The sequence below is a fragment of the Pangasianodon hypophthalmus genome, chromosome 6, assembly GCF_027358585.1.
Source record: "Pangasianodon hypophthalmus isolate fPanHyp1 chromosome 6, fPanHyp1.pri, whole genome shotgun sequence".
Classification (NCBI taxonomy): Eukaryota; Metazoa; Chordata; class Actinopteri; order Siluriformes; family Pangasiidae; genus Pangasianodon; species Pangasianodon hypophthalmus.
This window is the reverse complement of record NC_069715.1, coordinates 6,164,230-6,189,880: the sequence shown is the minus strand read 5'-3', so window position 1 is coordinate 6,189,880 and position 25,651 is coordinate 6,164,230. Positions and strand designations below refer to the sequence as shown.

The 25,651-nt window shown below is 37.8% G+C and overlaps 1 protein-coding gene across 7 annotated transcripts in view; it reads left to right on the top strand.

Annotated features, from left to right (window-relative positions):
- Window positions 1-25,651, top strand: part of gramd1bb (GRAM domain containing 1Bb) — an 89,060-nt gene that overhangs the window by 28,616 nt on the left and 34,793 nt on the right. The window contains exon 1 of one of the 7 annotated variants that reach the window (XM_053234798.1): window positions 14,895-15,263. The exons of the other annotated variants lie outside the window; for them this stretch is intronic. Coding sequence (XP_053090773.1) covers window positions 15,241-15,263 — 23 coding nt within the window. The 5' untranslated portion in view covers window positions 14,895-15,240. Of the gene's footprint in view, window positions 1-14,894; window positions 15,264-25,651 lie in introns of those variants that run through there. 7 annotated transcript variants of the gene reach the window in all.

Here is a 25,651-nt window from a genome sequence, read left to right as displayed (position 1 = left end):
ACTTTTTTCTTTCTCATTATAACATAGAATACTCTACAGGAGTTTTAGGTACGGTGTTCTGGAGGTTTATTTTCTTAAAACACAATCCAAAATCCAATAAAAACAGATTATCCACCAGGGCAATCAGAACAAGGGGTACAACTAAAGAGTAATCAGGAATCAGGAAACAACGCCAGCATCATACACAAGAAACACTGATCAGAATACAACGACTCAGAAAATCCGCAGCAGTATCATCAGCGAGACCTCGCGCTGTGACCATGGAGGAATGACTGGACACGGAAATTATAACTTGTAATTTTCAACCTAGGAAAAGAAACCCAAGAAAATGTTCCCTCAACTCGGAATTCCAACACAGGAACTCGGGACGGTCTCCTCAACCCTGAGTTCAGCAAGTGACATCAATTCAACATGGCTGCTCACAGAAATAACGCTAAACAAAGTAGCACCTTGTATCTGTAAATGAGTTATACTGTATATACAAGTGTTTGCTTTAGATCAAGTAACATACAGATCTGTATATTCAGTTATATACGGTTCACTGTTTTAAGGAGGAAAATATACATTTCTCATATCTCATATCATATTTGAGCATTTTGCTGGCCAGCTTGAACAAGCTGTACATAGAGAACATAGAGTGTCTATTTTTTCCTAATTTGTAGTTTCAATGCACAGAGGTCGAAAATGACATAATTTTGAGTTCAGACTCCATACTTCCAATGCAAGTCGAAAAAGGAAATGGCTAGCAAGCAGGAAGTGTGTGTGTGTGTGTGTGTGTGTGTGTGTGCGCGCATGTGTGTAGCAGCTCAAACCTCAGGGGAGGGAGACCTCTGCTGATGTGGAGGTGTCATGACGTGAGTTGGTGTTACACTCATAAAGCTAAGACAAAAATAATTCAGCTTGTCCTGTTACTGAAACCTCAAATTCCTTCCATCCTGAGGATTTTCCCGAAAATTTACAGCGTCACCACTGACTGTTACAAAGCACTGGCACTGAAGACTCCTTTCCATAAAAGCTAAATTAAATAAACATCTCCTCACAGAAAATCCCACCATATAAACAATTACACACACTTTTTATTTACACTTTATATATTTTTTTTGCAGCTGAAATGATTGTCAGAGCTGCTGTTATAGAAAATGAATCACCTTTTCACCAAAGAATGAATTAGTCACTAAACCATTAACAGAATCTGCTTCACCTCTATTCAGATGCTGATCTATTCATTTGGGAGAAAATAGCTTTTTTTGTCAGCGTAAAATGGCTGATGTATTTCTCTGGCTTCTTTTTTTTTTTATTTATTTTTTTTTATCATAGGACTGACAGTGGATCAGACAAGTTCAGGTAAGGCTTAGATACAAACCTTATGTCATATCACTCAGTGCATCATGGAGCAGTTTGTGTGTGTACATCATGGTGTAGTGTTCAGTCTTGGCTCACATGTTTACCAGCACCATCACGTGATCATTCTGTGTTTGTCTCTGGTAAAGTATCTGAAAGCCTGCAGCACTTTTGTGAAGTCGATCCCTCAATGCAGTTGCAATGTCATGTGGAATGTCATTGTTTGGCTTTGGACCATAGTGAGTGAGGACAGATAAATCAGTGTGTTCAGGCTGGACAGTGAGCTGAACTTCAAAAGAACTCTGCAGAAGCTGTTAAAGAAATAAAGGTGGAGGTGAGTTTGGTGTTGCATGATGATGATAATGATGATGATGATGGAGTGACTGTATGGATGGTTTGTGTTTTTTGTTATTAAAGAGGTCAAGTCAAGTGAGTTTTATTGCCATTCTACCTTATAACTGGAACAAAATGTTGTATCAGGACAACAGAATGATACTGTATGGACAAGGGTATGTGAATAATAAATTCATTATCAAGACCACCGGGAAAGTAAAAAAAGCTCAAGTGTGCTGCCCAGTCACATGTTTCATTGACTGTAAATGTAACTGACGAGGCTAAAAACTGATGATATAACAGCGTATGGTGAGCTAGTTAGCTAGTTAAGTGCATTAATACTGAATCTCAACTGATTAATCTCAACTGAACATCACCGCATCCTCTTTACAATTTCTGGACATCTCCGTATTCAATTTCTGCTGCTACAAATATTTATTATATACTGTATATAATCTTTATACGCCGTGGCTACCTGGCTGCTACTCTTTATGTATACATTTACAGCAACTTATATTGTTACTCTTTTGCATTACTGTCATCTGATTCACTTTCTACTAGACCTGTGTACTAGTCAGTGCTGCACTGTAACTTACTGTGCCATTGTCTTGTTTTGGTAGTTTTGTACTGTCTTGTGCTGTCACATGTTTGCACTGTACACTTTATGTAAATATATGTAGTCTTCTGTAGTTCTGTGTTTGTTTTATGTAGCACCTTGGTCCTGGAGGAACGTTGTTTCATTTCACTGTGTACTAACTAGCTGTATATGGTTGAAATGACAATAAAGCCACTTGACTTGACTTGACTAATACAGACTAAGAGAAATGAATCAGGATATAATCACGTAGCACATCATGACAAAAATGCAAGACTCAACAAGTGGTCAGCCAACGTTTCGTAAAAGATATCATTAGAGTGTTGTACTTTATTTTCTCTTCATACATTTAACTATGAGGTGACTGTTTGTAGTACATATACGGTATAATATATATGATATAATATATGATGGCATTCCATTCTCGTTAACTAATCCGCCTAGTAAAAATCGTTCTTGTAATAAGCAGTGTGTGCTATAGTTACAGCATCGAGGTGAAGTACTTATTTACTTAAACATGGCTACTAGGGGTGTAACGATACACAAATTTCAAATATGATACAATATGATGCGGTGCTGTCTCAATATGATACATTTTTGTAAGCCACTTCTTTTTCAGAAGGAGTGTGGGCCGGATTATGTTTAGATGTTTATTACACCTCACGTACTACAAGCAGTATTTTATGATGAATACCTTTTGAGATCCTTGTATTGAAAAAAAATTATACAATATGCCATATCGTTCCAGCGCTAATAGCTATTTATCGGAAGAAAATGTTTGTTTTGCGAAAATGACTAAGCAGTAGGGTTTTTTTTCTTTTTTTTTTTTAATGGTTGTTGAACCTACTCGTTGCTGGACAGTTATGAAAAACAGCATGGACATGAAATCCGCTGCTCCCAGGTGCCTACTGGTTTGTTTAGTCTGGATGGATTATATGGCATGGCTGAGAAAGAGCTAAAAATGTCTGTGCGCTACACTAACAAGCAATTTAAATGGAAAAGCTGTCCTAGTAGCAGAAGGATGGAGACAGATGTAACAGCGAGATTGTGAAACATGTAGCAGCATCATAATACAGTCCATGAGATAGATTCTGATTTTAAAATTAGATGTCTGAGTTGTGTTTGAGGTTAGTGAAAATTAGGAAGAGTGTTTGATACGATCTTGTTATTAATGATGCATAAAATTATTTTATTCTGTAATGTTTTATGAATGGTGTGGCTTTGTGAAATGTACTCTAAAGCATCAGGGTGTAGGACATCAGAAGTGTTGTGGAGTTCTGTAATCACCAGAGTGCAGATTTGTGGCTTTGTGGTTGAAAATGAGCACATGAGGTTGGGTTTAAGCCACTCTGCTGGAGCTCTGCTTTATGCACCTTTTGTTCAGTAAAAGCGTGTGGGCTGTGGGGTGTAGCGTGATTCAGACCTGTTGCTTCACTCAAAATCTGAATCATTCCAACTACTATAATTTCCAAACCAGGCTACATTTAGAAGTCTAGTTTATGAATTTTTAAACATTTTTAAATCGAATACATGACAATGTGGGAATATACTGCCAGTAAAACTTTTCAACAAATTAGATTGAACAGTTTTTTTTAGGCTGGATGTCAACTTATGGCTGAAATTTTGTTCTAAGAGAAATTGAGAGTTTAGTATTATGCAGTTGTATCCGGATTGAGAATGAATTCGGATTGAGATAGAAACTTAATACTATAAGTAGGAATGGGAGATAATATTGATATCATGATAAATTATATGCTTTTTCTGAGATACTGTGGATTTTGAGATGTCTTTTTTTTTATCATTTTTAAGATTATTTTTAAAGGTAATGCAGTGTTGTTGTTTTTTTTAATATTTAGAATCACACTTAATAACAGAAATGGAAATGCACAAACAGGCATGATCATAGCAAATGTTTTTAAAGTATTAATTATTATAAATTATACCCCAGTGTGGTTGAATTCATGGATTTGATTGGTCAGGAGGTGTGTTTGTTATTTTTGTATAACAACACGGCTCGGAGCGTAGATCTGCCTGTAGCATGAACAATAAGTTTGTAATAATTTGCTCGTTCTAACACATCATTGTTACTATAGAAACAGCTGATATACAGGGAATCATCTGGAAGACGCTCCACATAATCTAAGAGTAATACTAAGCAGATTTAAAAAAAAATTAAAAAAATAGAACTGTTGATATGGTGAAGTTTTTTGTTAGTAGACATTTATTTAAAATTTATGGAAGGAGGTTTGGGTGTCAGCGCTTTTTAATAGTCATGGTGCTTTGTAAAGTTTCCCGGAATTGTCAGAGGAGTTTATGCTTTTTGAGAGAGAGAGAGAGAGAGGGAGAGAGAAAGAGAGGTGAACTGGTGAGGTAACACTTGTTTATCACTGCGATAATGTAGGTAATAACAGGAACTAACTTGTCTCACGAATATTCCAGATCATTAAATCTGACTGTAAACCATTAAAATGTGCGACGTTGTTCATTAATAAATTAAACATTGTAGTCGTTGGCAAATGGCTGTTTTTTTAGGCAGAATGTCACACTCCAGACCAGACGGTTATACAAAAATAATACAATCTGCTTTGCGTCGTGCTGAATTACACCACCCTGGATTATTTTTGTATAACCGCATGGTCTGCCATGTTATTCCTTACTTATTTTATTCCTCTGACTTAAAGTTTTGAAGAGATTTATTTATTTGTTTGTTTATTTATTATTCTGAAATGAAATTGCATCTGTCACAATGATTTCTGAGCAACTTCTGCTCCTGAAGTTTGCATTTTTATTGACTCAGTGTGTCACACCTCCACTGTGTCATGTACCAAACTTCACCTACGCTAATACAGTAATAAATTTATAATTGTAACAATAGAAAAATATATATAATTGTAATAATAAAATTGTCAACGCACATTTTCAGTGTGTTTGTTTTCATTAACAGCTGATAGCAGTGAGTGACCTGTCAGTAGGCGCATCTCCATTACATAATCGTTACTGTAAACAAAGAGCTGTGTGTGTGTGTATGTGCGCATTAACATATATATGTCCCTCATAACCATAGTCATTAGGTAATACATACATGCTCCTAATAAACTGGTGTGTGAATTCAAACTAATCTGTGACTTAAGTTTTAATTGCTCAGTGTGTGTGTGTGTGTGTGTGTGTGTGTGTGTGTGTGTGCATGCATTAGCATATATGTCCCTCATAACATTAGTCATTAGGTAATACATACATGCTCCTAATAAACTGGTGTGTGAATTCAAACTAATCTGTGACTTAAGTTTTAATTGCTCTGTGTGTGTGTGTGTGTGTGTGTGTGTGTGTGTGTGTGCATGCATTAGAATATATGTCCCTCATAACCTTAGTCATTAGGTAATACATACATGCTCCTAATAAACTGGTGTGTGAATTCAAACTAATCTGTGACTTAAGTTTTAATTGCTCTGTGTGTGTGTGTGTGTGTGTGTGTATTTGTGTGTGGGTATGTTTTGGGTGACTCCTTGTCACCATGGGAACAGATGTCCCTGCATGTGTCCTTGGAACAGTTAAAAGATTGCTTTAACTCTGATAATAATCGCTCGTCTCCGTGGTAACTAATCAGCCAATCAGAGAGAAGTAATGTGACTCAAACTGTATGTGATGTGAAGCCATTTACAGTAATTTATCAACTTTTATCTGTGAACATGACACAGCCAGACCTTGTGAAGACGTAGGTCTGAACTTGTTTTTTCTTATGCAGTTTTTAATGTGACCTTTCGGAGACATCATTAGCTGGTGTATAAAAAGTTTAGGTGTAGGTGTAGGCATGACGTGGCATTATTTGGCTACAGTATTACACAAGTCCTAGATAAACAGCAGAACTAGCAGCATGCATATAAAACCTGGCACTTGATGAAATTAAATGTTTACTACATAAAAATCTATTATAAAGAGAAATAAACAGTAATAAACTAAACAAAGTTAATATTTGGCAACTCGTGAGAACCCTTTGTTTTTAAAAAAAAAAAAAAAAAAGGATCAGTAGTTTCAGGTACACTTTTACAGTTTTACTGTTTAAGGGAATTTTTGCTGAGAATCTTGGAGAATATGCAACAGTGCTTCGAGCGTCTCTGTCTGTCCCACTTGCTTCTGTTTTTGTTTTAACCCCTGACATTCAGCATTCATTATAATGCAGAAGTACTACATATACACTTTTTGGCCAAAAGAATGTGGACACCTGACCATCATACCCCTATGTGCTTGTTGAAAATCCCATTCCAGATTTGGTTTCCCCCTTTAGTGTTATAGTAAGCTCCACTCTTCTGGGAAGGCTTTCCACTGGATTTTGGAGCGTGGCTGTGGGGATTTGTGTTCATTCAGCTACAAGAGCATTAGTGAGATCAGGCGCTGATGTTGGGTGAGGAGGTCTGGGGTTCAGTCGGTGTTCCAGTTCATCCCAAAGGTGTTCAGTGGGGTTGAGGTCAGGGCTCTGTGCAGGACACTCGAGTTCTTCCACTCCAACCTTCACACACACACCATGTCTTCATGGAGCTCGCTTTGTGCACAGCAGCATTGTCATGTTGGAACAGGTTTGGGCCTCTTAGTTCCAGTGAAAGAAAATTGCAATGCTACAACATACAAAGCCAATTTAGTGCTTTTTATCTTTTCAACTTTTTACAGTTTGGGAAAGAACTACATATGAGTGTGTTGTTCAGGTTTCCACATACTGTTGGCTATATAGTGTATATTTCTAATATTATTTTAAAACAAGTCAAGAAATGTACAGTCCACTTGTGTTTCCAGAAATTAAAGTTTTGAATTCTAACAATGTCACAGATATCTTTATAGAATGACTGCTTGTTACAAATGAACTGCATACACACACAAATTGTTTTCTGTGCATGATCAGCACCCACTAGTGCTCTACGGTGTGTTTGTTCAAAACATCAGTTTCATGAGTTCAACCTGGAAAAACCACGATATAAAGACCACAGTGCTGTTGAATTCTCAAATCTGATTGGTCAGAAGGTATTGATTAATGGCTGCAAGGCAAATCACAAGTTTATATTAATGCACTTGTTCTAATACATTATCGTTTCTATAGTAACAGCTTGCATGGGACTTGTATGGCAGACACCCCATATAATCTAAGACAAATTTTAAAAAAAGTGTTGTTATATAAGAAAGCAAAATATATCATTATTGATATGGAGATAATAAGGAGATGTTTATTTAACATTTATGGAAGGAGTCTCCAGTGTCAGCACTTTGTAAGAGGAAAGTATAGAGAAGAGTTTGCATTTTGGGGTTTAACTATAAGATGACATCCTTGATATTTTTTAAACTTTATTTTATTAACTTCAAATAAAAGAGAACCAAACAGAGGCTGTTTACAGCTGTTTTAATGTAAGCTGTTTTGTGAATATTCCACAACATTAAATGTAACTGTATATGGATAAAAAATTATGTCATTCTTTAATTAATAAAAATTATAATCCTTGGCAGATTGCTTTGGTAATAGAGTTATAAAACATTTCTGGATATGCAGTTATAAGCAAGTAATTAACTTTGGAGTGGTAACAGTAACTCGGCTTCATCACACCACCCCATTGTTGATTATTTTCCATGTCCTGTCATTGTTAATTTCTTACTTATTTTTACCCAAGAATCTTACAGTGAGCCAAATTTATCAGCCAGAGGAACTGTACTCTATATAATCCATCAAATATACAATGCTGTTTAGTATTAGACCGTCTCATCTTTCACCAGCCTTGTCCTCCTACTCAGTTTACTCTCTCTCTCTCCATTTTTCTTTCTTTCTCTCTCTCATTTTCTCTGTTTGTGTTAAATGTTAGATCTATTTTTGGAAAGCCTGCAACAAAACAGGACCCTAGCTGAGTTTTTAATGAGAGCCATGCTGATGTGAACACATGCTCCATCCTCACTTATGGGCCCCAGTGTGTGTGTGTGTGTGTGTGTGTGTGTGTGTGTGTGTGTGTGCGTGTGTGTGTGTCACTTTCTTTGTGTATATTCCTGTAGCTCTAAGAGCAAGTCTGACACATTATTCTCTGTCTCGTTAAGCACTAAGCACTAACTGCACTTTATTTTACTTTGTAATTAGCTTTTGTTTTGTTTTGTTTTTTTTTTTTGTTTTTTTTTTCCTCTTTTTTGCTGGTGCCAGATGCTGAAATGTCACACAGCTGTTGCTGAAGGGCAGAGAGAGTGATCATGTTTAGCCTTCATGTTGAATGCACTGACCACATCATCTTGTGACCTTGGTATTATAAGGTTCTATTTGAGGCATCAAAAACAAAGTTTTGACATTCCAGCTAGCAAAACTCTGGTAACTATGGTTACAAGGTACTGTAATCTGTTTACAGCTCTTCAAAATCTGCACTTTACAGTTACTTCAAATTTATTATTGTATAAAAAGTATCAGTGCTTTGAAAAAATTAGTAGGTTTTCCGACATGGGAGAGTGTTTCAGGACTTTCCGGCTTCTCAGTAAACTGACTTGCTGGTTGTCCGTGCGTCCATTCCAGATCTCAAGAACGAGTGTTCAAACATTTGTAGGATTTTTTATAGAATTATCATTTTAACCAGCAGATGAACTGATTCAATTTTCAAATTGATCCAAATACAGTCAAGGTCACAGTAAGGTCAAAGGTCTGAAAAGGCTGGACTTGTTGATGGCACAGGCATCCCTGTTGATGCTGTTGGTGTTGGAGAACTATTTGTTTGTCCTATTAACTTCAATAGAAAGAAAGAAAGGCTGGTGAGGGAACAGCTGTTTATAGATGCTATAAGTTAATGATAACTAACTTGTTTCCAAGATATTCCACAACATTTAATGTAACTATAAAGAAACAAAAAAAGTATGATGTTTCATCCTTTAATAAATTAAATTTAATAAATTAGCAAATCACTGTACTATGAGAGGAACAAAAACACTTTGGCACATGCCGTTATTGGAAAATAATCTTTGGAGTGGTAAAAGTAACTCTGCCAACCAGTGCATTATTAACAACATTTTATATACAGTAAACTACATGTTAGAAATATAGCACCAAAAATAAAGTATTCCCTAGTGATGAAGTTGAAGTTCTTTCTTCATTTCTGACCAAGAATGAGTTCATAAACTTCTTTCTTTCTTTCTTTCTTTCTTTCTTTCTTTTTCTTTCTTTCTCTCCTATTCATCATGCTTTGACGCAAAATCAAGTTGAGTGCTTTTTTTTGTTGCAGCTGTGTATACAACACTCACAGGAGTGAGGATTTTCAATATGGGTTAGAGATCACTGGCTATTCATATATTTATGTAGGTGTGTATGCGTGTGTTTGTTCGTGTACATCAACCCGTTAACTGAACGGCAATGTCGATTATTTTGTAGCTGCGATCAACCTACGGTTGACTGTACTGTGGTAGATGACTCATGTACGTATAGTTGACTCATTGGTTGTTTTATCAGTGCACTTACCATATAGGGCACTTTATGCATGTATAATTACTGACTGTACTCATCTTTTATTTTGCTCTGTGTTGCTTCCCATGGAAGGGACCACTGTAGGACCACCGTTGACCTCTGGGTGTTTCTTCCACTCATCTCATAGATATAGATATTTATGAGTGTTTTTTTTTGTTTGTTTTTTTTTTTGTTTTTTTGAGGACATGATGGAGTTGTCAATATCCATGACTCTCAAATTGGGGTCTGTGAATCATAGCTATGGCCCAGTGATTTTTAAAAATTTTGTTAAAGCAGCAAAAAAATGTTTCCCGTGCCACTAGCTGCCACACAACTCCAAAGCTTAATAGATCCACCCTCAGGCTTAACAGTTGGCAAGGTGTTCTTTTCATCAAATGCTTCTCTTTTTTCTCCAAAACATACCTTTGGTGATTGTGGCCAAAGAGTTAAATAGCACTCATTTCCAAAATGCCTCTTTCTTATCTAGATATTGTTTTGCATACTTCAGACATTGACTTTTTTGATGATGTTGCAGGTAAGGTTTCCTTCTGATGACTCTTCCATGCAGTACAGGCAACTCTGCAGAGCATTCCTGGATTAACTAAACCTTCCTGCAGATCCTTAGTGTCATTTAGGGATTTTGCTTTGCCTTTCTGCCCAGCATACAGGCAGTTCTATCTGAGAGTTTTCTTGGTCTTCCAGATCGTGCCTTGATATTCACAGTTCCCCTTAACTGCCATTTCATAATGACATTTCAGAAAGTGGAAACTGCGAGCTGGAAGTGCTTTGATATCTTTTTATAGCCTTCCCCTGGTTTCTATAATTAATTCATAATGCTCTGGAATTGTCATCAGATCACAATTCCTAATGACAATTCTCGACCTGAGTAACGAGTCTTAATGAGTCAGTTAAGGCCTAACAAGCTCTGGAAGGGTGTTTGAACTTTTATATTTTATATTTTTATATTTCTTTAAATCAATGAAATATAAAGTAACTGTGCGTTCACATTTGCAGAAAAAGATATCTTCTTAAATAGTTAAAATTAGCTGCAGCTATTGTGTTTACTACAGTATAATATGTGATTTGGACAGGGGTGCCTAAACTTTTGCATACAACTGTATATGAGCAGGGCAGAAAGGAGCTGTCCATTCAGCACCACACACTCTCCTGCTCTATTCACACTACAGACAGGACGCTGAAGAACACTTCTTGTTTTGACCAGTAGATGTACTTCGTGTTACTGGCATAAGTTGTGTTAATGCTGAAATGGTATTCAAGATTATTTTTTCCCAATATTAACATTTATATGATTATTTATCCAACTTAGAGTAAGTGTGTTTTATAGCCCTTAATTAGATACATTTATCATTTTAAATCAACAGCCCAGAGCCTTTTCTTACACGTTGTTCATTAAATGTGTATACTTCTTTAACTGTGTACCTCTCTGACCCACAAAAAAGAGATCTTTTAAAATTTGAATATAAACAGTTTGGTTTTAGTTGAGTACAAAAGTTTTTATTCCAATAGGGCAAAATGAAGAAGCATAAGAAGTGTAATTTGTAGTAACAGGACTTTGTTCCTGCCTTGTGCCCACTGTTCCAAGATAGAACCCTGTCCAAGATAAAGCAGTTTCAGGGCCAGAAAATTGCAACCAGTTAAGATGCAGGAACTACTGAAGTAGCGATACAGGTATTACCTGAACACTTTCAGATAAAGCCACAGTAAGAAGAATAAAATCTTCATGAGTAATATTCACCTGGTGGAAAAAACGATTCACAGAAGGGGAAAGGACGTGTGAGATAAAAGGTGCATGTTTGCTCCAAGTAGCAGTTATTTTCCTTCACGCTATCTTTATCTATGAGAATTTTGACCTGTAAATTCACAAGCCACCGTTTCATGAGCCAGTAGAAGGTAAAAAAATTAAGTAGCGTTAACACCATAGTTTTGTGCCTCTAAAACTAGGTCTGAGATTCGCCCCTTCGAGATTCTCAATCATTATTGCGATATCTCAAGAGCAAGTGGTTGAATGTTTGTAGAATGTATGTGGAATTATTACTGTAAGCAGCAAATGAACTGATTAGATTTTTAAATTAATCCAAACATGATCAAGGTCAAAGCAAGGTCAAATGTCTGAAATAGCTCTTTGTTTATGACTTTTCTCTTTTCTCGAGATTCTCAATCATTATTGCAATATCTCAAGAGCAAGTGGTTGAATGTTTGTAGAATGTATGTGGAATTATCATTGGTTTGAAGATGTTCTTTTATTATCATGAATAACAAAGAGGGTCAAATATTGTATATTAAGATATTAACATAATATTAAAGTAATATAAAGTAACCTAAACATTCTCAAAATAAAGTTTAAGCGTATACTTTGCCTTTTTACCTGGTGTTTGCATCTTCTTGATGCTCTCAGCTGTAGTTTTTGTTTTAACACCTTGGAAGTAGAATAGATTCTATAGAGCTACATACAATAGAGGGTGAAAATTTTTTGCTCTTGATTGTAAGCTGACCATCATCCAGTTGATGTTGATGTTTTATGTAACTGCTGCTTTAATCATAAAAACTGTCCTGTGCTCATCCCAGAACTCACAGATTATCCTCATAAGATTCCGTCTCAGGAAGTTTTTCCTCACCACGGTCGCCTCTGGCTTGCTAATTAGGGCTCTAGATATATATCTGGATTTCTGTGAAGCTCTCTATCGTTAAAAATTGTATACAAATAAATTAGGATTGATCTGAATTTTATTTACCACATCAAAGATCATGATCAGAGTTAAAATATATTAAGTCGTGGAGTGATTGCTAATAAACATATAGGCATCAAAAAGACATTTGGTACACAGTTATACAGTTATATAGTTATACAGTATATATGGGCTGAGATTATAAAAAGAGCGATGTAAAGCCTGTTATTATCCATATTTATCCAGTGTTTGTATCTCAGAGTGACACGAGACTGCACAGGCATCTTCACTGAGTTGGTCTATAATTTACAGCCTCTAAAATACCGGTTGTCTCTTTCTGTCTTTTCCCCGTCTGAGCTCTCTCACCTTCACAGTCGTGTGCTTTCCCAGGATCCTGAGTGTTGTTGTGGTTTCTGCAGCTGTCTCTGCTCCGTGGTGGCCATGTCAATGAGTGTATCTTGTGCGTGTGTGTGTGTGTGTGTGTGTGGTGTTTATGGAACTTCTCAGCACAGGCTGTTTTCTGCAGGTCATATGAGGCGTTTGGTCGTGCTGCGTGTCAGCTCGAGCTGCTTGTTCCCACTGTTTAATCCCTCTACATCAGCGTAGTTAAGAAACAGCACAGAATGCCCACTTTCACAATACAGCTCTGGCAGCTCTTGGGAGTTTTTATGTAAGCCAAGCTCTGAGACGGAAGTGCGGAAATAACAACCCTTGTTTTGCATTTCAAACTTTTTTTTTTTACAGGGTTTAATTTAGGGTTTCAGAATGATCTAACAAATCCCAGGCAGTATTTGTTTAAAAGTGTTTTTTCTTTAGCTCTTACTGAGATGCTCACAGTTTATTAGAGAGCCATAAAAAGAAAGGAAAAAGAAGGAAATTTGAAAAGTGAAGTTTGGTAGTTTGCAAGTAAATCTAGATTTGTAATAATGACTTAATGTCAAATGTTTTGCTTAGAAGAATTATTTTGTAATTTGCAAATATTGGTATGGTTAGTTTCATTATTGAGGTCATTCAATAGGACAGACATTCACAGGACTGGTGCGCTGTAATTAGCTTACCTTTGTGGCACAAGTACTTGCACTAAAAACATCACAAAAAATGCATGTCTCATGCCAACCTACATGAATAAAAAATTCTACACAATGGCATGTTTGTACACAGCGGCATGTTTCTACACAACAGCATGTTTCTGCACAATAGCATGTTTCTACACAATGGGACATTTCTTCACAACAGCAGATTTCTACACAACAGCATGTTTCTACACAGCGGCATGTTTCTACACAACAGCATGTTTCTACACAACAGCAGGTTTCTACACATCAGGATTATTCTACACACTGGCATGCCATGTATCCAAAACCACTGTTTTTCACTGGATTTAACTTTTTTTAATAGTGTAGTAACTCTTCGATGAACTGGCATCCCATCCAGGTTTTATTCCTGCCTTGTGCCCACTGTTCCCAGATAGAACCAGATATGTCTAAGATAAAGCAGTTTCAGGGCCAGAAAATTGCAACCAGTTAAGGAACTATGCAGGAACTATTGAAGTAGCGATACAGGCATTACCTGAACACTTTCAGATAAAGCCACAGTAAGAAGAATAAAATCATCATGAGTAATATTCACCTGGTGGAAAAGCCAATTCACAGAAGGGGAAAGGACGTGTGAGATAAAAGGTGCACGTTTGCTCCATGTAGCAGTTATTTTCCTTCACGCTATCTTTATCTATGAGAATTTTGACCTGTAAATTCACGAGCAACCGTTTCATGAGCCAGTAGAAGGTAAAAAAATTATTAAGTAGCGTTAACACCATAGTTTTGTGCCTCTAAAACTAGGTCTGAGATTCGCCCCTTCGAGATTCTCAATCATTATTGCGATATCTCAGGAGCAAGTGGTTGAATGTTTGTAGAATGTATGTGGAATTATTACTGTAAGCAGCAAATGAACTGATTAGATTTTTAAATTAATCCAAACATGATCAAGGTCACAGCAAGGTCAAATGTCTGAAATAGCTCTTTGTTTATGACTTTTCTCTATAATAGGAATAACCATTAATATAATCTGATTACTGAATCAAACACAGTGATGAGATGAAAGGAAAATGACCTCCACTTAAAGTCTATAATGAGCATGTTTACTGAGTGTGTGTGTGTGTGTGTGTGTGTGTGTATTAAAAGATTAGCAGAGAGCTGATTGAGGCTGACAGGAGGGAGTGACAACAGTTCACCATAATCCCTCAACACACCATCGCTTCTGTCCTGCACTGTGAAGACTTGAGAAAGAAAACCAAACCACCACAAGAGAATAAACACTCAGATAACTAAACATCAATCCAACTTACAGCAGAGAGAGCGGAGATCACGGCATGAGCATGCTCAGTAGGTGCTTTTGGCTCAGCAAGTCCGCTTTTCAGCTGCAGTGAGAGCAGAGAGAGAGATAACGACAGAGGGAGGGAGGGAGAGAGGGAATTAAACCCACTGACAGAGCAGGAGAGAGAGAGAGAGAGAGGGGGATAAATGTACTGATTGTGTGAACATTGTGAAATACACAGACATTACAGCTCGCTTCGTTTTTCTTCCATTTTATCTTGTGCTCGTTTTATGTCCGCACTCTTGCTCTCGCACACGCTGTTAGTTAAAGCACTACCTGATAGCATCGAGGGACCATCTGGCGCAGTAGGGAGCCTGTTAGCGTCAGCATCAGAGCTTGAAGCAGCTCTCGAATGGGACAGCACAGCAGGACGCAATCTTTCCTCTCCGGCTGCTCACTGCTGACATGCAGCCTGACGAGAGGCAGCCGCTCGCCAGCATGTCCAGGACCACACGTTCTGCGCCGCACTCATGAGAGGCTTCAAACTCGCCTGGTAAGAACACATGTGCTTGGGGTGAATTTTTAATCTAACAACCTGTCAGTTGTATCCTTATTGAGGTCAGTGTATGGATTGGAATAGGTGAAGCTAATGGACTGGAAGCAGTTTTTTCTAGGTGTGTGTGTGTGTGTGTGTACCCTATCTTGTAAAATGAAAGTCAGATATTTGATTGTTGTGAATAGACACACTTGACTATGGCTTTAGTCCAAATCAGCAAAAAAGTTCTGGTTCTGATGATGCTGGAGACATTATTTCCATTTCCAATGTCTATTAAATACATCTTGCTGTGAAAGTAGGCTGTTCTTAGCCACATTTAGTAAGTAGGTTCTGTAGCAAAGGCTAGAAATCTGGCAGTTTGCCAAGCCGAAGCTAGTCACGAGACCTTATAATTGTGATTTTCGGCCTTTTTTTGGATCTAAGCTGACAACTGCAATTATGTTGTCCATTATCTCGCTTAACACTGATGTAAATGACAGAAGTCTGGCCCCAGACCACGTCCTATTGGCTTGTGCATGTCATAGTGTGTTCTATCAAAATTTAATTCTGGGGAACTTTTTAACATAAAAAAAAAATTTCAAATGTAGCACGTGTCGAACACAACACACTGTTCTCACTAGTCCATTTTCAGATCCTTAGCTTATGGGTTATGGAGCATCTCATGTCTTTCACACACTCATTAACAAATCTTTGGATACAACAAATCTGACTGACTGTCGCACTTCCGTGAAGCGGAAAACAAGCTTTCAAACATCTCAAAGTTGTTTGGAGCAACATGTAGTCAATTAAAAGTTATTAAAATTGCTGTTTGAAGCAGTTAGGAGTAAGTACATGAGATAACCTTGTGTATTTGTCAACAGGCTATCTGCCTTCGTAGTCAAATTACATCATTCGGTAAAAGGAGGTGGTTCTTGGTGACATTTTTCTCCCCAATTTAGTCATCTGCCAATTCCCACCCACAAGCCAGATCTCCCCAATCAATTGACAGCTAACAACTGGGGAGGGTGAAGGCTAACGTTCTTCTTTCAAGACATGTGAAACCAGCCAATCGCATCTTTGGCTTGCAGTCATGGATGGACCATTGCAAGTCCATTGCTGCATTTTTGACCCCTAGGCTACTAAAATGAAAGCCACCTAAGAAAAAATGCAGCAAGGTGAAGTTAAAATAGCAATAAACTAGCCACCTCAATAATCCGTAAAGAACTATATGCCTACAGACTATTTGCCTTTGGGGCAATTGATTTCAATCCTAAGCTCGGGTAAGTATCTGTTGGGATTTTCCATGTTCACCCCACAGGGGTTTCCTCCACGTTCTCCGGTTTCCTCCCACCTCCCAAAAGCATGCCATAGACGAATTGGAGACTGAAATTGTCCCTAGGTGTGAATGTGTGTCTGCGTGGTATCCTATGATAGACTGACATTCCATCCGGGGTGTATTCCCACCTCTCGCTCAGTATTCCTGGGATAGACCCCTGATAGACCAGGATAAAGTGCTTACTGAAGATGAATGAACTACTTGCTGGCTTTTTATACTGCAGATATTGAAATTGTGAAATCTGGTTGTCCCTAGAGGGTCACCCACCATCACCTGGAATATATCAGGCTCTCCGCAGTGTCCCTTTCCTCTTCCCTCGCTTTCCTTTTTTGGCGCACTTGCTTTATCTCTGGCTGTCTCATTAGCCCTCAATCTCTCACTCAAGCTCTTATCTCTCTGGCCCCGTGTGGGATATTTTTAGTGGTGAATAGCAGGACGACTCAGAGACAAGCACGCAGCTTGATTTCTCAGCTTTGTTTTCCTTCTCCATCTGTCTCACCTTTTACAGTCACCCATCCTCCTCAGTGCTTTTGTGAGCGTACTGAACAGTAGCGCCCTTAAGGTTCAGAACGTTTAACTCTTTGTCACCATCAGATATTATGTGTCAGAGTTCGTTCTGCAGCTGTTTGAAAGCTCATTACTCAGCGGTATCGAAACCCCTGAGGTTGGAGGCTGATGAGTGAGATGTAGCTGTAGATGTTGGCTTCAGGCACAGGGTTTACACCCAGCGCTCCTGGTCCTGTGCATGTTGATCAAGAAAAATGTTCAGAGTTCAAGAACCCACTCGGGTAATGAGTGTCTTGAGAGCTTAGATGCATGAAACTATAAATTACTATAAATATCTTCACTGGTTTGTGCATGTTGCAACAGGAGGCAAATTGCCTGGTGCGGAAATGTTTATTTATGATACAAATCTTATGTCTTTAAAAGGAGTGGCCGATTATTGCACTGTTGAATTCTCCATTCTGATTGGTCAGAAGGTGTTGCTTCATTTTCTATAACAGCAGCTCTGACAGTAGTTCCAGCTGTAATTGAAATCACAGGTTTATATTAATGCGCTTGTTCTAATACAGTATCGTTGCTATATGAAGCTTTCTGTAAGTAGATGTTTATTTAACATGAGTGTTGTAAGACCCCTGAGGTAAAGCTGTTTCTTTGAGTTATTGAGTACAAAAAAAAACTCCAGAAAGACCAGAGAACTTTACTTGTGTTTTAAGACTTAAGTTAAAGTGAGACTTTTGAGCGAGTGACTGTTTAGAGCTGCTATAACATAATTGACAACAGGAACTAACCTCTTTTGTGGATGTTGATTTAATGTAACTATAGATGGATAAAAAGTATGTCATTCTTTGATTAATGTAAAAATGTAATCATTGGCAAACTGCTGTGGTATAAGAGGAATAAACCTCCTCTTAGACTTCAGGATGTGCTGTTATTGGAAAATAATCAACTAATTAACAATTTCCCTAGTGGGATCAGTAAAGTCTGTCTATCTATCTATCTATCTATCTATCTAATAATGCAAGGATATTCTGGTATCTGCCAAGAAAGCAGTACTTGCCATTGATTTAAACAAGAACAATGTGTTGATGAATGATACATACAATAATTGTGCCCCATTTTTATTTTAAAAATATCTTGTAACATCCCATGACATAACCATGTGCCAACCAAAAGGAGACAATCTGAGGCGGGGCTTCAGTCATTCACAAGGATTTTAAGCATGATGCTGGAGCAACTAATTCATTTATGAATGATAGCCAGTCAGATTCCAAACTTCATGATTCAGACTCGCATAGTAAAACGTCGCTCACTTTAAACTCACACTTATTGTGCATTTAAATGCTTGACCCTTTGTGTTTTTGTCATGTTATAACATGGTATTGAATTTCCAGTAATATTTTAGCCCTCTGGCTGTCATTAATCAGCACCTGACAACCTCCATAAACCTCCTCCTACTTCCATGAGGTGTGTTATAAGTGTGATGGAAAACTGACACACACCCACACAGTCCCGGATGTGATAGTCCTGGGTCAGAATTGTTACTGAGTTGTTTGGCGAAAAAGCTCTGTTCTGATTTTTCTGCTTTTCTTTTGCCGTTAGGATTTAGTTTCCGAGTCTCAGAGCTCTTTACACATGAGAAGGCACACAAAATGTGTGGATATTAGAATTGTTGCAATCCAGCAACGAGAATTTTTAAGGGAAATGCACATATTGTCAAACACCCCCGGAATATGACATAATCATTCACGCTCTGGTGGCCTTGTTAAATCATATTATCACCTCCATCTGTCCTCCCTCGTTTATCTCAATTAATATCCCCATGAGTCTCTCTCTCTCTCTCTCTCTCTCTCTCTCTCTCTCTCGCTCTCTTCTATCTCTCTCTTCATTGTCCCACATTATCCCTGGCCCAGCAGGAAGCTCTGATTGAAGACAGCAGGATTACTCTCTACGGACTTTTCTGTCCTTTTTTGGTCTCTCTCTCTCTCTCTCTCTCCTTTCATCGCCTGTCCCTCTAATCATCACTTGTACTTGAAGGCTCTTTTTGTCACATTAATTTCCCATGGGATGCCACTCTTCTTCATTCTTTCTTTCTCTCCCCTGCTCTTTTCTCTCTCACTCATGTGCACCTGTGCATCTAAAATGCACCTAGGCTGTTGTCTCCAGCTGCCCGTGTTGTGTCGAGTGAATTTCTTGTGTTTTGCTGAAGTAAATGAGTTACATATTAAACAGAGACTAGGGCTGAGTGCACTAATGGCCCGTGTGCGTGTCTGTGTGTGAATTACAATGAGTCAGCTGTATTGCTCACAACAGTCCTGGCCTTTCATTACATACATTCATTAATGGAGGAACAGTTAGGCATTCGTTTTACAGAAACAAAAAGCCTGTATCTATTTTTGCAGACTTTAACCTGAGTGCTTTTAAGCAGGCACGCAGAGGGTTCTCGTCTGACTCACTTGAGCTGGTGAGCCGCTGAGGCTGATGTGTGATTGACGGGTGGTGAAGTTGTGTAGGTGAGCAAACGCTATAGAACATAAACCACAGAAGGGGATAATTATGTCACAAGGATGCCTTTTTTTTTTAAATAATACACTTCAGTTTCAGATTTATTTTATTTCAGACTTATTTACCCACAGTCATGTTATCTGGTGATATTTAGCTTGATCTTTTACTCTAACTGGCACTATGTATCCTCATTACACAGGATATAATGTAACATAATATATTTGTAGAACCTACAAAGTGCCCTTTATGCCTTCTGAGATACAGCCACATATAAATAATGAATGAATGAATAAATAAATAAATAAATAAATAAGTAAATAAGTAAATAAGCAAGCTTCATTTCTGTTGATAATTATTATTTAAAAGGACAGACTTAAAAAAACATTAGTACATGATTTAGAAAAAATAAAATATGTAAATAAATATTTTAAAATATTTAACAATTATAACTTCTTTTTTAACAACAACATAAGTAATTTTAGGAAACATTTTAAAGCAAAAAGTAAAATCCCATTATGTGATACAACATGGTTAGGGTTTGATTTAACAAACTTTAACTATAAACTTTATAGTTTGGGGAAAGCAAACAAATGCCCTGTGTTAGGTTCTTATTGATCATTTATTTAAAACACTGACTGAATGTCCATATTTCTTTTGGTACTAGATCTCACTTGATCACGTTAAGTAAGAATTAACAGACTCTGGGTGTGCTGTTCTAGGAAAATAATCAACAACATGGTGGAATGATGCAGCTAACACAAAGCAGAGTTACAGTTACCAAGTTGATTATTTTCCAGTAAAACCACGCGCCAAAGTGTTTTATTCCTTTTACACCACATTGATTACAATTTTTTTTTTACAACATGTACTTTTTATCCCGTTATAGCTGCATTAAAGCAAGTTGGTTTCTGTCATCAGTTATATTATAGCAGCCTCATCAGTCTCTCTTATTTCCTCCATGTTATAAAGTGCTGGCCCCAGAAACCCCTTCCATAAATGTAAAATAAACATCTCCTAACATCTCCTTACAGAAAACTTTAATCAGTTATTAGAAATTGTCTATTTTTAAATAACATTTTAAAATTTGTTTATTATTAGCTTTGATTATTTTTTATGTAAAAATGAAAAATCTAATGAGAATTTAAATATGTTGGAACAGTAAAATGAGTTCAGCCTGCTGCAGCGAGTACAAAGGTCTCCTCTGCAGTTGAATACACACAGGAAGCTTTACAAAAGCTACTGAATCCAGTTTATTGAAGCAGAAACCCTTTTGCAAACATGCTTGACTTTTCGATTTTATTCTGTTGTTATTGTGGAGGTTCATATTTGAGCGAGATGCATGTGCTAACCTCCCACCATCAGACGTTAAGAACACATGAACATTTTGTAGCGCGAGGTCATGTTGGCCATGTGCTGTGCTTTCTGATCAATCGTCAGTCAATGCTCAGTCTTTGCAGAAGCAGGGTTAACCTATAGAGAGGCCTGTGATAATGACAGCTGGAAAACATTTACATTTAGGTCGCTCACACAATAGGGTCCAGCGTCACATTAAATGATCATCAAAACTCAACAAATTATTTTGTTGCATTTCCATTAACTAAATAGATCCTAAGAGCTGGATTTACTGCAGCCATTAGCGGATAGCACACTCATGTTTTTCAGGATTGTGGTCTAGCAGGAAGCCGTGCATTCACAGCTTAACCTACTGGCTGTTATTGTCTTTACTGAAGCAGAAATTCTCTTATGTAAAAGGACTTATTAAATCTTACCTTGACTTGTGGTTAGGCTTCATCGCTCACATTAAACTCACACTTATTGTGCATGAACACTATTGTTCTCTCGGTATCTCTGTCTTTCTTTTTCTGTCTTATGAATAAAAATGTACCTGACTCACTGCCACTTTTAGTCAGTATAGTTATTTTTGTCTAAAAGTTTTTTTTTTTTTTTTTGTACCACTGATTTCAATTCAGTTATATTTTAGAGTGTTTTTTAACAATAGACATCGTCACGAAGCGGCTTTACAGAAATCTAGATGCAGATTTATTCAGAAGCCACAGTGGCATGAAGAATCTTCTTTACAGGGTTTCTTCCTCGAGATAACACGAGGAAGGAACCTTGAGAGGAACCAGACCATAATGAATGCTGTAGATTTGTACCTAAGAGTAGAAGAGTACTAAGAGTACTAAGAGTTAGTGTTTGACTTTACTCTTCTACACCTGTACACCTGAGGAGCCAGATTCAAAGGGTTTGTTCATTGTGTCGTCTCAGGAAGAGTCTGACACCTCTGACTAAATCTAGCTTTCTCTAACAGCTGCTTTGAGACTGATGTCTATTCTTAAAATCGCTATACAAAATGTAGTTAATAAAATTGAATTGTACCATTTTTTTGGGCTAAATAATGAACAGGAAGCCATCGCCAAATGGCTTCCTGTTCATTATTTATAATTTCTACATAGGGAATTACTTAATAGCATTATGTACCCAATTGAGTGTGCAATATAACTTCCAGAACAACGATTCAGGATTCTACCAGAAAAACAGCTGAATATAATGTGTTATACCACAGTGTAGTTGAATTCTGATCAGTACATTTGTAATATGAGCGAAAGGTTTATATTAATGCGCTCATTCTAATACATTATTGTTTCTATAAGAACAGCTCATACACAGGGACTTGTACAGCAGAAGCTCCTCACAATCTAAGATTAATAATAAATGGATTTATAAAACATGTTGCTGTTTATTCAAAATAAACATATAATTGTTGATATGGTGAAGTTTTTTGTTAGGAGACATTTGGTTAATATTTATGGAAGGAGGCCTGAGTGTCAGCGCTCTCTAAGTTTCCCAGCACAGGAAAGTCTTCAGGATAGAGGAGTTTGCGCTTTCCAGGTTCTCGGTAAAATGGCAAGTTGTGTGTGTGTTTGTGTGTGTGTGTGAGAGAGAGAGAGAGAGAGAGAGAGAGAGAGAAGGAGATGCTGGTGAGGGACCAACGTAACTGATAAGAGGAACTTTTCTGTCAGATATTCCCCAACATTAGGCTAAATCTAACTAATAACCGTTAAAATGTGTGATGTGTCACTCATTAACAAATGAAAAATTTCATTCACTGGCAGATCACTGTAGTATCAGCATTATAACACACTCCAGACTGTGCGGTTATATAAAAATAATCCGCTTTGCCTCATGCCACAGCACAGCACCCCGACGTGGATTATTTTCGCATAAACGAATGATCTGTCGTGTGTTATTCCTCACATAAAAGTGCATTCTTTTCTTTATGTGTTTAAGATTTCAGTAGGATTGAAATGTATCCCTGTTAAAACTACTACAAATTTATGTACAGACTATACAGTAGATATGCTGATGCTTGACATGTTTTACATGAAATAGGATTGTTTAAAAATTTTCTCAAAGTATAGATGAGCCTTTGCTTTTCACTGCCAAGTTCTCATCACTTTTACTTGTAGTGTTCATATTTTTCCTAATTTCGAACTATTGTGTCTTTGGCAGTTCATGCATGTTTGTTGCTCTCTGTCTTTCATAGGTCATGCTTTAATGACCACCCGCACACACACACACACACGCACACACACACACACACATGGACAAAGGTACAGCAGGACGGGGTTGACTAATCCTCTAATTGCACACCTTCACAATGTGTTTATTGTGAAAACTGAGATCCCTATAAAAATAAAAATAGCAGCTTTTCGCCTCCAAATCAGTCCCTTGTGCCCTCAGTTAAACTAAACCTATTGGACTTCCAGTGGCTTTACACTGCCATGAAGATGAATGCAGTTTCGCTGTGTGTCTGTGCTGATCGATGATCTTGGCTGACCCTGATGGCCCTTCGCCCACGCTGAGGCCAACTCTCGTCAGGACGTGCTGGAACAGGGTGGAAGGGATAGAAGGATGGAAAAAAGCTGAACCGGAAGCGTAACATTGGCAGTAGAAATGGAGGGATGGATTGAGGGGAAATGCAGGGGGGAAGGGTTTGTTCCGCTCTGTCCAGCAGGAGGGTGGAGAATAAACGGACGGTTGGCATAAGGACGGGCATAAGGGGTTGGCTGTGCTCCCGTATCCCAGCTCCCTCTGGGCACTCGTACAGCATTCACATTGCCTGAGGCAGGGATTTCACTACACACACACACACACACACACACACACACACACACACACACTGAATATTTAAACTCCCCCTTTTACCAGCATATTGTAGTTTAATTGCCGCTCCAGTGAACTGCGTGTGTAGGTGTGTGTGCGTGTGTGCATGTGTATGTATGTTTTAAGAGCAAATTCCCAAATAACTCTTCTAGAAAGCATGTGACATTTTTAAACATGTGAAATATACTATATACAGTAAATGATGCATATTATTCATTAACCAGTTCATTCACCTTCAGTAAATTTTTTTATTTAGTAATAATAAGTAGTAATAATAGTAGTAATAATTAATTAATTAATTAGCACTACTAATAATAGTAGTAGTAATAGTATTAGTTATAGTAGTAGTAGTACATATAGCAGTAGTTGCAGCAGTAATAATAATAATAATAATAATAATAATAATGTAGTGGCAGGAGTAGGAATAGTAGTAATAGTATTAGTTGTACTAGTTCACATATGAATTATGTTATATAAATAAAGTATAGAATTCATTCATTCATTCATTCATCTACAGGAGATACTGTTTTTATTAGTAGCGGTAATAGTAGTAGGAGTAGCAGCTAGCAGTGAAACCTGCTCGTCATCACTTATCTTTGAGATCATTGAAACTTTTTGTCCCATTAAACGCCATTGTAAGTGTACTAGCAGTGTCCCCCCGTGTGACCATCCATGCGACAGTCGGATGCTTAACTCTCACAGGAATAATGAAAATCTATCACCAACTAACACATTAGCACCAAAATCATTAAGCAGTTCAATACAAGCAAAAGGAATGTGTTTGAGCATAGACTTTTCCTTTAAATAGCCACGGTTTGAATGTGAGTGTGTGAAAGAAGAAAAGAGGAAAAAGAGATGAGACTTCATGCTGCTTTATTACCATCATGATGTCAGACCGGCTGTCTGTTCTCTCAGCCTGTGCTGGGTGACGTTGTGATGTTTGTGCATCTGTGCATGAGTGTGTGTGTGTGTGTGTGTGTGTGTTCATTCTCACCACCTCCTCTCTCGACTCCTGTCATTCAGAACTACGGCACAGTGTGTGTGTGTGTGTGTGTGTGTGTGTGTGTGTGTGTGTGAGGGACAGCCTGTGTTGCTATGGATACAGCATAGCCACCGTAACACTGCTTTGCTGTAACATTGCGTACTTCCAATTCATTCCCAAGCCAGGTTGTCATGGCAACATGGTAAACAACCTCAAAGACGAAGTATCTTACAATCAGCGAATGGGAAGAGAAGCCTGGAACAAGGCCACAGTGTCACCACACACACATTTGATTCTGGGCTCATCCATGCACTGTGAAGAGAGGTGTGGAAGAACATCACTAGACCAACTAAGAGAGCGAGTGAGGAGATGATTGTCACTCCAACTTCATGGTAGTAGATTTAGATGTATAGATCTGCACTGGCCGTGCTGGGAATCTGTATGACTGGCTAAGCAGAGAGTGCTTTGACTCTGCCATTTGATTTATCTGTTGATTTAAGCTTTAATGAAATTGCTACTTGAAACCAGTCCAACAAAGACATCTGAGAGCTTAAATCACGCTGAGTGATGAGTGTGTTATGAGGGATTGCTCGGATTCTACAGGGCAACACAGCTTGATGTGATAACTCATAGACTGAATGGTGTGTGGGTATGTGTGTGGGGTGTGTGTGTGTGGGGTTGTTTTTACACTCACAACCCAGGAACATTATCAGCATACATTTACCACTGCATTCTCAGAGAGAGAATTTCCTTCTCTGAATTAAGACTCGTGGTTAATACTCATTAATGACATCCCGGACTGTACCATTGATCTGGTGAAAAATTGAATCCTCACAACAACCAACCAACAGTTCCTTCATTTCTGAACCATTCCAGATCAATTTCTAGAAATTTCTCCACTTCTTCTTCTTCTTC